Consider the following 13,312-nt stretch of genomic DNA (forward strand, 5'->3'; position numbering starts at 1 on the left):
TGGAACTAAGAGCTCTCAAGAACACACACTATGTACTGCTATAAAGGCAAAGAACATTGCAAGCTTCATTTTGCCCTTCAGGAAATAGAAGTTTGAATTTTCCCAATCTTATCAAATCATTGGAGGAAAGCAATGTAAGACATGGCTCCACCATCAGCTGGACATGAAAAAAAAGGTGGGAACTGACCAGAAATCTTGATCAATTTTTCCTTCTTTGGAGGGCCATCAGGGATACTTTAACTTAAGGAAAAGTCTCAAAGCTTTTCCTCAAGCTGACTAATTGTAGTTTTCTAAAAAAAAAATTTTTTTTAATGTCTATCAGTAGTTTAATAGGCTGCTTTTTCCAAAGGTCCCCTCTCCCCAACTTAACTATCTATGAAGAAATGATTAACAGCGATTTGGGGGGTATACAAACTGCACATAACTCTTCATTTCAGAAGAAATGTCTACATGCTATACTTCTCCTAACAGAAACTCTCACTAAACAGTGAAAACAAACTAGGTCTCTCTGTGTGGAACATCCCTGACATTCAGAAAGCATTCCACATGCTTCTAAACGTTATGAAGAATCATACTCTAAGGACTATAGATGTGGAGTAAGGAAGGTAGGACAGAGAGTAGTTATAAACTGTTTGTCCTTGCTCAAGCTGCCATTCCCACTCTTCTTCCCACTGCCCTCGGATGCTTTTGGCAATGTGGAACAAAGCAAGAGTGGTGCAAGAGGGGCAGAAAGCAGATGGAAGACGTGATCTAAATTATACCAAGGTCTATTCCACTGAGAGAGAAGGGAAATCCCAGTAGGTGGTAGCAAGGTCTATCATCTTGAATCAAATGTAAATATATATTTTAAATTACCCGATGAAAAAGTCAGGCTGAAAATGTTCTGGAAAAAAAGTTAAAAAATAATTTATAATTTCTATTCATTCCCACCTGAATTCCACCTCCACAAGGCTTAGTTCTTTTAAATCAGCACTAAGTTCAAATGCTCTCAGAATTGGATCCTCCTCTGTTAACATTATTAGAGCTGGACTGGCCAAACAACGATATATATCAAGACGAAACCTGTGATAAAATTTTATTCCATAATGTAAAAGAAAATTATTACATACACATGATTAGTACTTTTAATTCACAATTTTCATAAATTTAAAATTATAGTATTCTAAAATCAAACGAAAAAACAAATACACTTATTACAGGATACCTTACATAAAAATAAAAATACTTTAAAAGTACCTTGAGATAAAATATTGAAAACATTTTTATTCCTGAATCTTAGCTTATTTTAAATGAAATGTTAATAACTAATATAATTTGATCATTAAGTTATTCCTTCAATAATAAAGACTACTTTAATACACTAAATATATGTAACACATGAGTCATTCAACTAGGTTATTTTTTAAAGATGTTTCAAATCCTAAGAATGAAATCATGGATTAAAAATGGCAGAGGAGTAAATGGATGCTGCATGGACATGCTCCACAACCCAAACTGGAATTAAAACAAAAATTTACCCAGGTCAGAGCTGCTGGTGCAACCTGGTATGCCAGGCCACAGGTCACAGGACCATGCTGTATGTGCACTGCCAGAGGAAACTAGGGCGCCATCCTGCCTTGGGTGTTGGGGCCGCACAGTGAATTGCATGCAAGAGGGCTCTGAGCCCTCAAAAGGAGTCACACACCACAGGAATTGTACACACACCCCCACTGACCCTGAGAATCTGAAGTGGACAACTGAGGGACCAGAACCATGGGAGAGGAGGGTACAACTCAGAGTAGAGACAATAAAGGTGTGAAACTCAAGGCAGACCCAGCCTCCAGTCTAGCAAGGATTATTGAATCACTAGGGGCTTCAAGACCTCGAACCCCAAACAGGGTGCCCAGAGCCAGAAAGAGACAGAAAAAGGGAAAGACAAAAAAAAAAACAACAAAAAAAAAACCCAAAAGAAAGAAAAGGAGGAATCACCGGGAAAAGAACTAAATGAAATGCAGGCAAGAAATATGTCAAAGAAAGAATTCAGAGTAAGGGTCATACAGTTCCTAAACCGGCTGGATGAGAAAATTACCAACTTACATAAGAATCAAGAGGAAATGAAGAATGATATAGCTACAATAAAACACACACACACACACACACACACACACACACACACAATGAAAGGTTTCAACAGTAGAGTAGAAGATGCTGAGGACCAAATCAGTGAGTTAGAAGACAGGGCAGAAAAACCCACCCAACCTGAACACAATTGGAGAAAAAAATTAGAAAGCAGGAGGAAAGCTTGAGGGAGCTACGGGACAACATGAAATGAAGCAACATCTGTATAACAGGGGTGCCAAAAGGACAAGAAGACAAGCAAGGATTAGAAACCCTATTGGGAGAAATAATGACAGAAAACTTGCCTCATGCAGGGAGGAAAAAGTCACACAAGCACAGAGAGTCCAAAATAAGATGAACCCAAAAAGACCCACACCAAGACACGTTGTAAATACAAAGGCAAATGTTAATGACAGAGAGAGAATCTTAGGGCTGCAAGGTAGAGACAGAGAGTTATCTACAAGAAATCTACCATTAGATTATCAAATGATTTCTCAACAGAAACAGATCAAGCCAGAAAGGAATGGAATGAAAGTGATGCAAAGCAAGGGACTGAATCCAAGAATACTCCATCCAGCAAGGCTATCATTCAAAACTGAAGGGAAAATCAGGAGCTTTGCAGACAAAAAATGGCTAAGGGAGTTTATTACTACCAAGCCAGCATTGCAAGAAATACTAAAGGGACTGTTGTAAAAAGAAGAAATAGAAAGGCAAGAAGAAACACAGGCAGAAGGAATAAAAATGGCTACAAACAAGTACTTATCCACACTAATAAAAGAGAAAAATGGTAATTGGCGTACGACCGATACCCTTTTCATTGGCTAATCAGCGAGATATGCAAATTAACTGCCAACTAAGATGGCAGTTAACCGCCAACAAAGATGGCGGCTAATTTGCATATTGCAGGCAGGATGGTACAGCGCCATCCGAGAGCGGGTTGGGGGTGTGAATGCCAGCAGTCGCCCGAGACCCAATCCCGCCAGCAGACCTGGATGAGGGCCGGCGGGGAGGCTGCGGCATCCGCCCGCACTCACGCCCCCAAACCAGACCCGATCCCACTAGCAGACCCGGACGCGGGCCAGCGGGGCGGCTGCGGCGTCTGCCTGCACTCCCGCCACCAACCCACGAGAGCGGGTTAGGGGCGTGAGTGCCAGTGGTCGCCCGGGACCCGATCCCACCGGCAGACCCGGATGCGAGCTGGCGGGGCAGCTGTGGCGTCTGCCCGCACTCACGCCCCCAACCCGCGAGAGCGGGTTGTGCGAGTGAGTGCCGGCAGTCGCCCAGGACCCGATCCCGCCAGCAGACCCGGACGCGGGCCGGTGGGGCGGCTGTGGCGTCCGACCGCACTCACGCCCTCAACCCGTGACATTCAACTCCTCTGGACGAGGCATCAGGCCTGGGCGGGGGGCGGAGCCAGCAATCGGAGGGGGCTGGGAGTCCCCCCTACCCAGGCCTGATGCCTGGGCCAGAGGCATCAGGCCTGGGTGGGGGGTGGAGCCGGGGACTGGGGGGATATGATGGTCCCCTTGCCCAGGCCTGAAGCATGGGTCAGAGACATCAGGCTTGGGCGGGGAGGTGGAGCAAGCGATCAGAGGAAGATGGGGGTCCCCTGCCCAGGCATGATTCCTGGGCCAGAGGCATCAGGCCTGGGCGGGGGTCAGAGCCAGTGATGAGGGGAGATGGGGGTCCCCTGTCCAAGCCTGACACCTCTGGCGGAGGCGTCAGGCCTGGGCAAGGGGCCGATCAGGCGATCGGAGGGTGATGGGGGTCGACCCCTCTGGCCGAGGCATCAGGCCTGGGCAAGGGTGGAGCCAGTGATGGGGGGGAAAGGGGGTCCCCTGCCCAGGCCTGAATCCTGGGCCAGAGGCATCAGGCCTGGGCTGGGGGCAGAACCAGTGATGGGGGGAAATGAGGGTCCTCTGGCAGAGGTGTCAGGCCTGGGCAAGGGGCCTATCCTGCGATTGGAGGGTGATGGTGGTCAATGCCTGAGGGCTCCCAGTATGTGAGAGGGGGCAGGCTGGGCTGAGGGCCAGCCCCCCACCACCCAGTGCACAAATTTCGTGCACCGGGCCCCTAGTCCTATATAATAAAAGGCTAATATGCAAATAGACCAAATGGCAGAACAACCAGAACTGAACAACCAGTCGCTATAATGTGCGCTGGCCACCAGGGGGCGTGCGTGCAACATGGCGGGCATCAGCTGCAGCGGGATGGTGGAGCAGGGGCGCCAGTCGCTATCATCAGGGCAAGCTTCTGGTGGTTACTAAAAATTCTTTGCTCCTGTGCACTGCAGTCCCACCCAGTGCTCACACCTGCTGCCAGCGCCAACCCCACTCACACCTGCTGCCAGTGCCAGAGCCACTGCTTGCACCCACTGCCAGCGCCAGCACCGCTCACACCCGCAGCCAGCACCAGAGCCGCCACTTACGCCCACTGCCAGTGCCTGCTGCCGGTCCCAATTGCTCAGCACCATCAACAGGTGTGAGCGGCGGCTGCCGGCCCTGATTGCCCCTGAGGGTTTTTCCACCTCCCACTGCTCCTGAGGGGTGACAGGGTAGCAGCAGCCGCTCACACTCACTGACAGTGCTGGCCCTGCTCGCACCCACTGCTGGTGCTGGTCCATTGCACTGTGCCGTCAGCAGGTATTAGCGGGACCAGCGCCGTCAGTGCATGGGAGTGGTGGCAGCGGGTGTAGGGCTGCTGGCAGTCAGAGGACCAGGGGCCACAGCAGGAGGAGCCAGATGGGGACATGGAGGATGGGCCGAGACCTGCCCCTGTGCCTACCGCAGCCTCGGAGCCCACAAGGTACACAAATTCATGCACTGGGCCCCTAGTCTACAATAATAAAAGCATAATATGTTAATTAGACCAGACGACCTCCTGGATGAAGCTAGGGCTGCAAGGAAAGCCCGGGTCCCGGGTATCTGCTGGCGGTGGGAGGGAAGCCCGGGTTCCGGGTGCCTGCCAGTGGCCAGAGGGAAGCCTTGGTCCCGGGTGCCCGCCGGCGGCTAAATGGAAGCCTGGGTCCAGGTGCCAAAGGGAAGCTGGTGCCAGCAGCAGGGGGAAGGAATGCCTACTCTTGCATGAATTTCGTGCATCAGGCCCCCTCATAGATGTGAAAATCCTCAACACAGTTCTAACAAATCATATCCAGCACTACATCAGAAAGATCATACATCATTACTAAATGAAAGTTATTCCGGGGATGCAAGTCTGGAATAATATCCGCAAGTCAACAAATTTGATACATCACCTAAACAAATTGAGAGGAAAAATCACATATCAATTGATGCACAAAAATCATTTGACAAAATCCAATAGCTTTTCTTGATAAAAACCCTCAGCAAAGTGGGAATAGAGGGGCCATACCTCAATATAACCAAAGCCTTATCTAACAAACCTACAAGCCAATACCATAATCAATGGGCAAAAATTAAAACCATTTCCCCTAAGAACAGGAATAAGACAGCGATGCCTATTTTCACCACTCCTGTTCAAAATAGTACTGGAAGTGCTAGCCAAATCAATCAGACAAGAATAATAAATAAAAGGCATCCAAATTGGAAAAGAAGAAGTAAAACTGTCATTATTTGCAGATGACATGATATTGTACATAGAAAACCCTAAAGACTCCATCAAAAAAGTACTATATTTCCCTAGCTGGTTTGGCTAAATGGATAGAGCATCAACCTAAGGACTGAAGGGTCCTGATTTGACTGTGGTCAAGGGCATATGCCGGGGTTGCAGGCTTGATTCCCAGTATGGGACGTGCAAGAGGCAACCAATCAATTATTCTCTCTCATCATTGATGTTTCTATCTCTCTTTCCCTCTCCCTTCCTCTCTGAAATCAATAGAGATATATATTTTTTAAAAAACTACTAGATTTAATTAATGAATTCAGCAATGTAGCAGGATACAAAATTAAAACCCAGGAAACAATGGCTTTTTTATACACCAATAATGAACTCACAGAAAGAGAAACTAAAAAACAATCCCATTTAACATTACAACAAAAAAATCAAGATAACTAGGAATAAACTCAACTAAGGAAGTACAAGACCTGTACTTGGAAAACCACAGGACATTGAAAAAAGAGATAGAGGAAGACATAAACAGATGAAAGAATAAACCGTGTTCATAGATTGGTAGAACCAACAATGTTAAAATGTCTCTATTACCGTAAGCAATCTATAGATTCGATGCAATCTCCATTAAAATATCAATGGCATATTTCACGGACCTAGAAAAACTCTCCAAACATTCATATGTAATAAAAAAAAAAGACCCCGAACAGCTACAGCAATCCTAATAAAGAAGAATGGAGTTGGAGGGATCACAATACCAGATATTAGCTATTGTACAAAGCCACTGTTCTCAAAACTGGTACTGGCACAGGAACAGACATATAGACCAATGGAACAGAACAGAGAACCCAGAATCGACCCAAGCCCTTATGCTCAATTAATATTTGAAAAATGGAGGCAAGAGCATACAATGGAGTCAAAATACTCTCTTCAATAAATGGTGTTGGGAAAATTGGGACAGATACATGCAAAAAAATAAAACTAAACAACAACTTACACGGTGCACAAAAATAACCTCAAAATGGATAAAGGACTTAAATGTAAGACGGGAAGCCATAAAAATATTAAAAGAATCCATAGGCAACAAAATACCAGACAAGTCAATCTCTTTACCGATAGAGCTCCTAGGACAATGGAAACTAAGGAGAAAATAAACAAATGGGACTACATAAAAATAAAAAGCAAAAAAAAAAAGCCATCAATAAAACAACAAGAAAGCCCACTGCATGGAAGAACATATTTGCCAATGTTATACCTGATGAGGGTTTAATCTCCAAAATTTATAGGGAACTCATACAACTTAACAAAAGGAAGATAAACAATCCAATCAGAAAATGGGCAAAGGTCCTAAATACACACTTCTTGAAAGTGGATTTACAGAAGGCCAAGGGACATATGAAAACATGCTCAAAGTCACTAATCATCCAAAAGATGCAAATCAAAATGACAATGAGGTTCCATTTCATACCTTTCAGAATGGCTATCATCAGCAAATCAACAAAGGACAAATGCTGACGAGGATGTAGAGAAAAAGGAATCGTGTGCACTGCTGGTGAGAATGCAGACTGGTGAAGCCACTGTGGAAAAAAGTATGGAGTTTCCTCAAAAATTAAAAATGGAACTCCCATTTGACCCAGTAATACCACTTCTAGGGATATATATCAGGAAATCAGAAACACCAATCAGAAAGGATATATGCACTCCTATGTTCATAGCAGGACAATTTACAATAGCCAAGATTTGGAAACAGCCTAAGTGACCATCAGCAGATGAGTAGATTAGAAAACTGTGGTACATTTACACAATGGAATACTAAGCTGCTATAAAAAAGAAAGAACTTGTACCATTTGCAACAGCATGGATGGACCTGGAGAGCATTATGCTAAGCTAAATAATCCAGTCTGAGAAAGATAAATATCACATGATCTCACTCATTGTGGAATATAATGAACAACATAAACTGATGAACAAAAATAGATCCAGAGACATAGAAGCATTGAACGGACCATCATATCTCCTAGGGAAGGAGGGTGGGGGGCAGGTAAGAGAGCAAACAAAGGACTTGTATGCATGCATATAAGCATAACCAATGGACACAGGCAGTAGAGAGGGTGAAGGGATGTGCTGGGAAGTAGTAGTGGCCGGGGAGAGGTCAATGGAAGGAAAAGGAGACATATGTAATACTATAAACAATAAATAATTTTTAAAAAAGAAAATATAAAAAATCTTCCTGACTAATCAACAGAAGACTAGCTGGAGAGAACCCAAATAACCGAGGAATGAAAGTGGGTACTACATAGGACTGGTAGGAAGGGCAGAGGCACGAGAGGGCTGGCTGAGCCCCCAGAGACAGCAACTGAATTTCCAGAGAGATATCTCAGGTGTGGGGGGTTGATAACAAGAACTCCAGGTTCTAATCCCCATGCTGGGTCCCCAAGTAGAGAGCACCAGAACTGACAAGGTTACCCACATAACATCTTGCTGTGAACATCAGGGGGTTGCTGTCAGCCAGGGTGGGATGGCTAAAAATTTAGGGCCCTCTTAAAGGGCCAACACACAAAATACCCTGTGGAGCCACTCACCTTGTGCTCTGGCAAAGGAAGGGTAGAGTTAACTGGAGCTGTGTGAGCTTCGGCTAGGACTGGAGGCTCTGGGGATAAAAGCAGACATCCCAGTGTCCTGTGCTGAGTCATTCCCTCACACTGCAGAGTTCATCTTTCTCACTTAAACAACTGCTATACGGACTGCTTTCCCTTGGGGGAAGACAGCTGACCCACTCTATTGGAAAACACCTATCCCACAGTGTAGAGTTTCTGAGACCCATAAAGAGACTGAGAATAGCAATTAGCGTCCAGGCAGAAACAATTGACCCACACTGTTGGGGAAAAAAAAAAGCTCTTTCCACATCTTTGAACGATTGTCTGAGGGCAATTCAAGACAGAATCCTATCAGTCTATAGGCTGAGAAAGTCTCTTGATTATTTGAGTCTCTGCCTGATCTAATTAGTCAGAAACAGCATTTAACACTGTCCTGCACCAGAGATTGAGGGGAGCAGCAGATCTACCTAATACAGAGTCACAAATATAGGAAGCCAAAATGAGGAGAAAAAGAAACAATTCACAAGTGAAAGAACAAGAGAATCTCCAGAAGAGAGATCAATGAAATGGAGATAAGAAATTTATCTGATAGAGTTCAGAATAATAATGGTAAAGATACTCAACAGCATGAAAAAAGATATAGTAATTATGAAAACAGAAATAAAGAATGACATAGCACAAATAAAGAACACATTGGAAGGAATACACAGTAGATTAGGGGAAGATGAGGATTAAAAGAGTGATTTAGAAGACAGGGTAGAGAGAGAAACCAAGATGGCGGCATAGGTAAACACCAGAAATTGCTGCCTCCCACAACAACTTCAAAAATACAACTAAAAGACAAAACGTACATCATCCAGAACTACAGGAAGGCTGGCTGAGTGGAAATTCTTCAACTAGAAGGAAAGAGAAAAGCACACTGAGACTCAGAGGAGGTGTGGAAGTAAAGTGCAGAGGTACGGAGGCGTGCGCGGCAAGGGCTGGCAACTGAGGATGCGGCTGTCTTTTTGAATGGGGAGGGAGTCACAAGCACCCAACTGCTCTGAACTCCAGTTACGGGCAAGTCTCTGGGGACCCAGACTCATACAGGGAGAAACTGGACTGTCTGGCAGCGGGCAGAACTTGGAACTCAAGGGTGGCTTTCTCTCAAAGGTGCTTGCAGAGATTACCAGGACACTGAGACAGGCCTCTTAGGGCAGGGCTGAGGATCACCCATAGCTGTTTGCTCCGCCCTGTTGATTCCCTGAGACCCCGTCCCACACAAGCTGTGGCAGAGGCTTTTGCATATGAATGCCTGGGCTCTTTGCAATCTGAAAAATACCTAACAAACTGCAGCTGAGCCAGACAGACCCAGAACTTCCAAGAGAAGGCCCAAGGCCCCACAGCAGCTTGCACTGCTTCACAGCTGGGCCTTATCAGGGCACCTCCAAACCCCAAACAAGGAAGGGGAATCTGCAGATCTCTTCATAGCTCCTGCTGGGTAGCCTTAGGAAGAGGCTAAATTAGCACCTCCTTAGATCCAAGAGCCAGTGTACCCAGTGGTCAGATTGGGACCATCCAGATTACAACTCCTCAGATCCATAAGGGACACATTCAGGGGGCAGACCCAATGAGCACCAAAGCCCCACTGAAGCAAGTCTTGCCTCATAAGGCTGTCTTCAGCACAGAAGTTCTCCCACCGTAGACACAGCTGATTCTCACAGCCAATAGGCCTGGAGGTCAATTCCTCCCAGTGATACCTACAAAAATCAAGGCTTAACTATAACAAGACTGTGCACAAAGCCCACAAAGGGGTTCACCAAGAGTGTCCACCTCAGGTAATTGGGGAGGCTGAGGCACTGGGCCTTATAGGACACCTAGCACACAAAGCCAACTTACCAACACAAGGAAGCATACAAAATGCGGAGACATTGCCGAAACCGGTTTGGCTCAGTGGATAGAGCGTCGGCCTGCGGACTGAAAGGTCCCAGATTCGATTCCGGTCAAGGGCATGTACCTGGGTTGCGGGCATATCCCCAGTAGGAGATGTGCAGGAGGCAGCTGATCGATGTTTCTCTCTCATCAATGTTTCTAACTCTCTATCTCTCTCCCTTCCTCTCTGTAAAAAAATCAATAAAATATATTAAAAAAAATGCGGAGTCAAAGAAACAGGTCACAAATGACAGAAATGGAGGAAAGCAAACTACTGGATATAGAGTTCAAAACCACGGTTATAAGGTTTTTCAAGAATTTTCTAGAAACCACCAATAAATTTAGTGAGACACTGGAGGATATGAAAAAAGGCCAACTAGAAATTAAGCATACACTGACTGAAATAAAGAATAATATACAGAGATCCAACAGCAGACAAGAGGATCCCAAGAATCAAGTCAAAGATTTGAAATACGAGGAAGCAAAAAACACCCAACCAGAAGAGCAAACAGAAAAATGAATCCAAAAATATGAAGATAGTGTAAGGCACCTCTGGGACAACTTCAAGCGTACCAACATCCGAATTATAGAAGTGCCAGAAGAAGAGAGAGAGCAAGATATTGAAAACCTATTTGAAGAAATAATGACAGAAAACTTCCCTTACCTGGTGAAAGAAATACACTTACAAGTCCAGGATGCACAGAGAACCCCAAACAAAAGGAATCCAAAGAGGACCACACCAAGACACATCATAATTAAAATGCCAAGAGCAAAAGACAAAGAGAGAATCTTAAAAGCAGCAAGAGAAAAACAGTCAGTTACCTACCCATATGACTTGTCAGCTGATTTCACAACAGAAACTATGCAGGCCGGAAGGGAGTATTCAAAGTGATGAATAGCAAGAAATATTCAAAGTGATGAATAGCAAGAACCTACAACCAAGATTACTTTATCCAGCAAAGCTATCATTCAGAATAGAAGGTCAGATAAAGAGCTTCACAGGTAAGAAAAAGCTAAAGGAGTTCATCACCACAAAACCAGTATTATATGAAATGCTAAAAGGTATTCTTTAAGAAGCGCAAAAAAAAAGGGTAAAGATAAAAATTATGAACAGCAAATACATATCTATCAACAAGTGAATCTAAAAATCAAGTGAATAAAAAATCTGATGAACAGAGTAAACTGTTGAATATAATAGAACCAGGGGCATAGAAAGGGAGTGGACTTACAATTCTTGGGGGGAAAGGGGTGTGGGGGTGCAGGAAGAGACTGGACAAAAATCGTACATCTATGGATGAGGACAGTGGGAGGGGTGAGGGAAGAGGGTGTGGTGGGAACTGGGTGGAGGAGAGCTATGGGGGTAAAAAAGAGGAACAATTGTAATAATCTGAACAATAAAGATTTAATTTAAAAAAAAAAAGACAGGGTAGAAAAAAAATCACTCAATCTGATAACCAAAAAGAAAAAATAATTAAAAAGTAGGACAGCTTAAGGGAGCCGTGGGACAAATGGAAGTGTAACAATATTCGAATAGCACTTGTGTCAGAAGAGGCAGTAAAGGAGAAAGGGATTGAGAATGTGTTTGAAGAAATAATGGCAGAAGTAATGGGAGAGAGAAAGTGTTTGAAGAAATAATGGCAGAAAACTTACCTAACCTGGTGAAGGAAAAAGTCAAACAAGTTCAGGAGGCACACAAAACCCTAAGCAAGAAGACCCCAAATAGGATCACAAACTGACACATCATAATTAAAATTCCAAAAATTAAAGACAAAGAAAGCAAGGCATCAAGGGAAAAGCAAACTGTTACCTACAAAACTGAGCTTCCATATGGGTGACACCTGATTTCTCATCAGAAACGCTACAGGCCAGAATAAAATGGCATAAAGTATTCAAGGTCATGGAAAACGAGGATCTGAAACCAAGATTACTATATCCAGCAAGGCTATCATTCAAAATAGATGGTGAAATAAAGAGCTTCCCAGACCAAAAAAAAAAAAAGGCCAAAGGAGTACATCATCAGCAAGCCAGCATTATAAGAAAAGCTAAAGGGCCTGCTATAATAAGAAGAAATAGAGAGAAAAACTTAGCCAGACAGAAAGCAAAAGGCAATAAATAAGTACCTATCAATAAGCTTAAATATAAATGGATTAAATGCTCCAATCAAAAGACACATGGTAGGTGAATGGATACAAAAACATTACCCAACTATATGCTGTCTACAAGAGACCCACCTCAAAACAAAAGACACATAGGATGAGAGTGAAGGGATGGAATAAAATTTTCCATACAAATGGAAGAGAAAAAGAAAGCTGGAGTAGCAATACTCATAGCTAACAAAACAGACTTCAAGATGAAGGCCATCTCAAGAGACAACAAAGGTCACTACATAATAATACTAAAGGGATCGATCGAACAAGAGGGTATAACCCTGGTAAATATATATACACCTAATATAGAAATACTTAAATATATAAAAAGAACTTCTAGAGGCCTTTAAGGGAGAGACCTTCAATAATACAGTCATAGTAGTAGACTTTAACATCCAGCTGACTTCATTTGATAGATCTTCTAGACAAAAATTAACAAGGAAACAGTGACTCTAAAGGACACACTGGATCAGAAAGATTTAAATTGAGATTTATAAAACATGTCACCCCAAAGCTGAAGAATATACATTCTTCTCAAGTGCACATGGATCATTCACAAAGATAGACAACATGTTAGGACACAAACACATCTGTACAAGTTCAAGAAGGTTGTAATCATATCAAGCATCTTCTCAGATCACAGTGGAATGAAATTAGAAATCAATTATAGTAAATACACCCCAAAACATTCTAACATATGGAGGCTAAATAGCATGTTACTAAACAATGAATGGCTTAGAAGTGAGATCAAGAAAGAAATAAAAACTTCCTGGAAACAAAATATAGAATGAAAAAATACAAAAAGTCAATGAAACTAAGAGTTGCTTCTTTGAAATGTTAAACATCATTGATGAACCATTAGCCATACTCATGAAGAAGCACAGAACCCATATAACAAGATCAGAAATGAAAATGGAGAAGTAACCACTGACACTACAGAAATAAAAACAATTATATGAAAATACTATGAACAAG

General features: G+C 43.4%; 1 protein-coding gene across 1 annotated transcript in view; it reads right to left on the reverse strand.

Annotated features, from left to right (window-relative positions):
- The window catches only part of TRPC1 (transient receptor potential cation channel subfamily C member 1), a 190,229-nt gene that overhangs the window by 81,786 nt on the left and 95,131 nt on the right, over positions 1–13,312 (reverse strand). Inside the window, exon 3 of the mRNA XM_081086149.1 lies at positions 931–1,062. Coding sequence (XP_080942275.1) covers positions 931–1,062 — 132 coding nt within the window. The remainder of the gene's footprint in view (positions 1–930; positions 1,063–13,312) is intronic.

Source organism: Myotis nattereri (genome assembly GCF_964212035.1).
Source record: "Myotis nattereri genome assembly, chromosome: 3".
Taxonomy (NCBI): domain Eukaryota; kingdom Metazoa; phylum Chordata; class Mammalia; order Chiroptera; family Vespertilionidae; genus Myotis; species Myotis nattereri.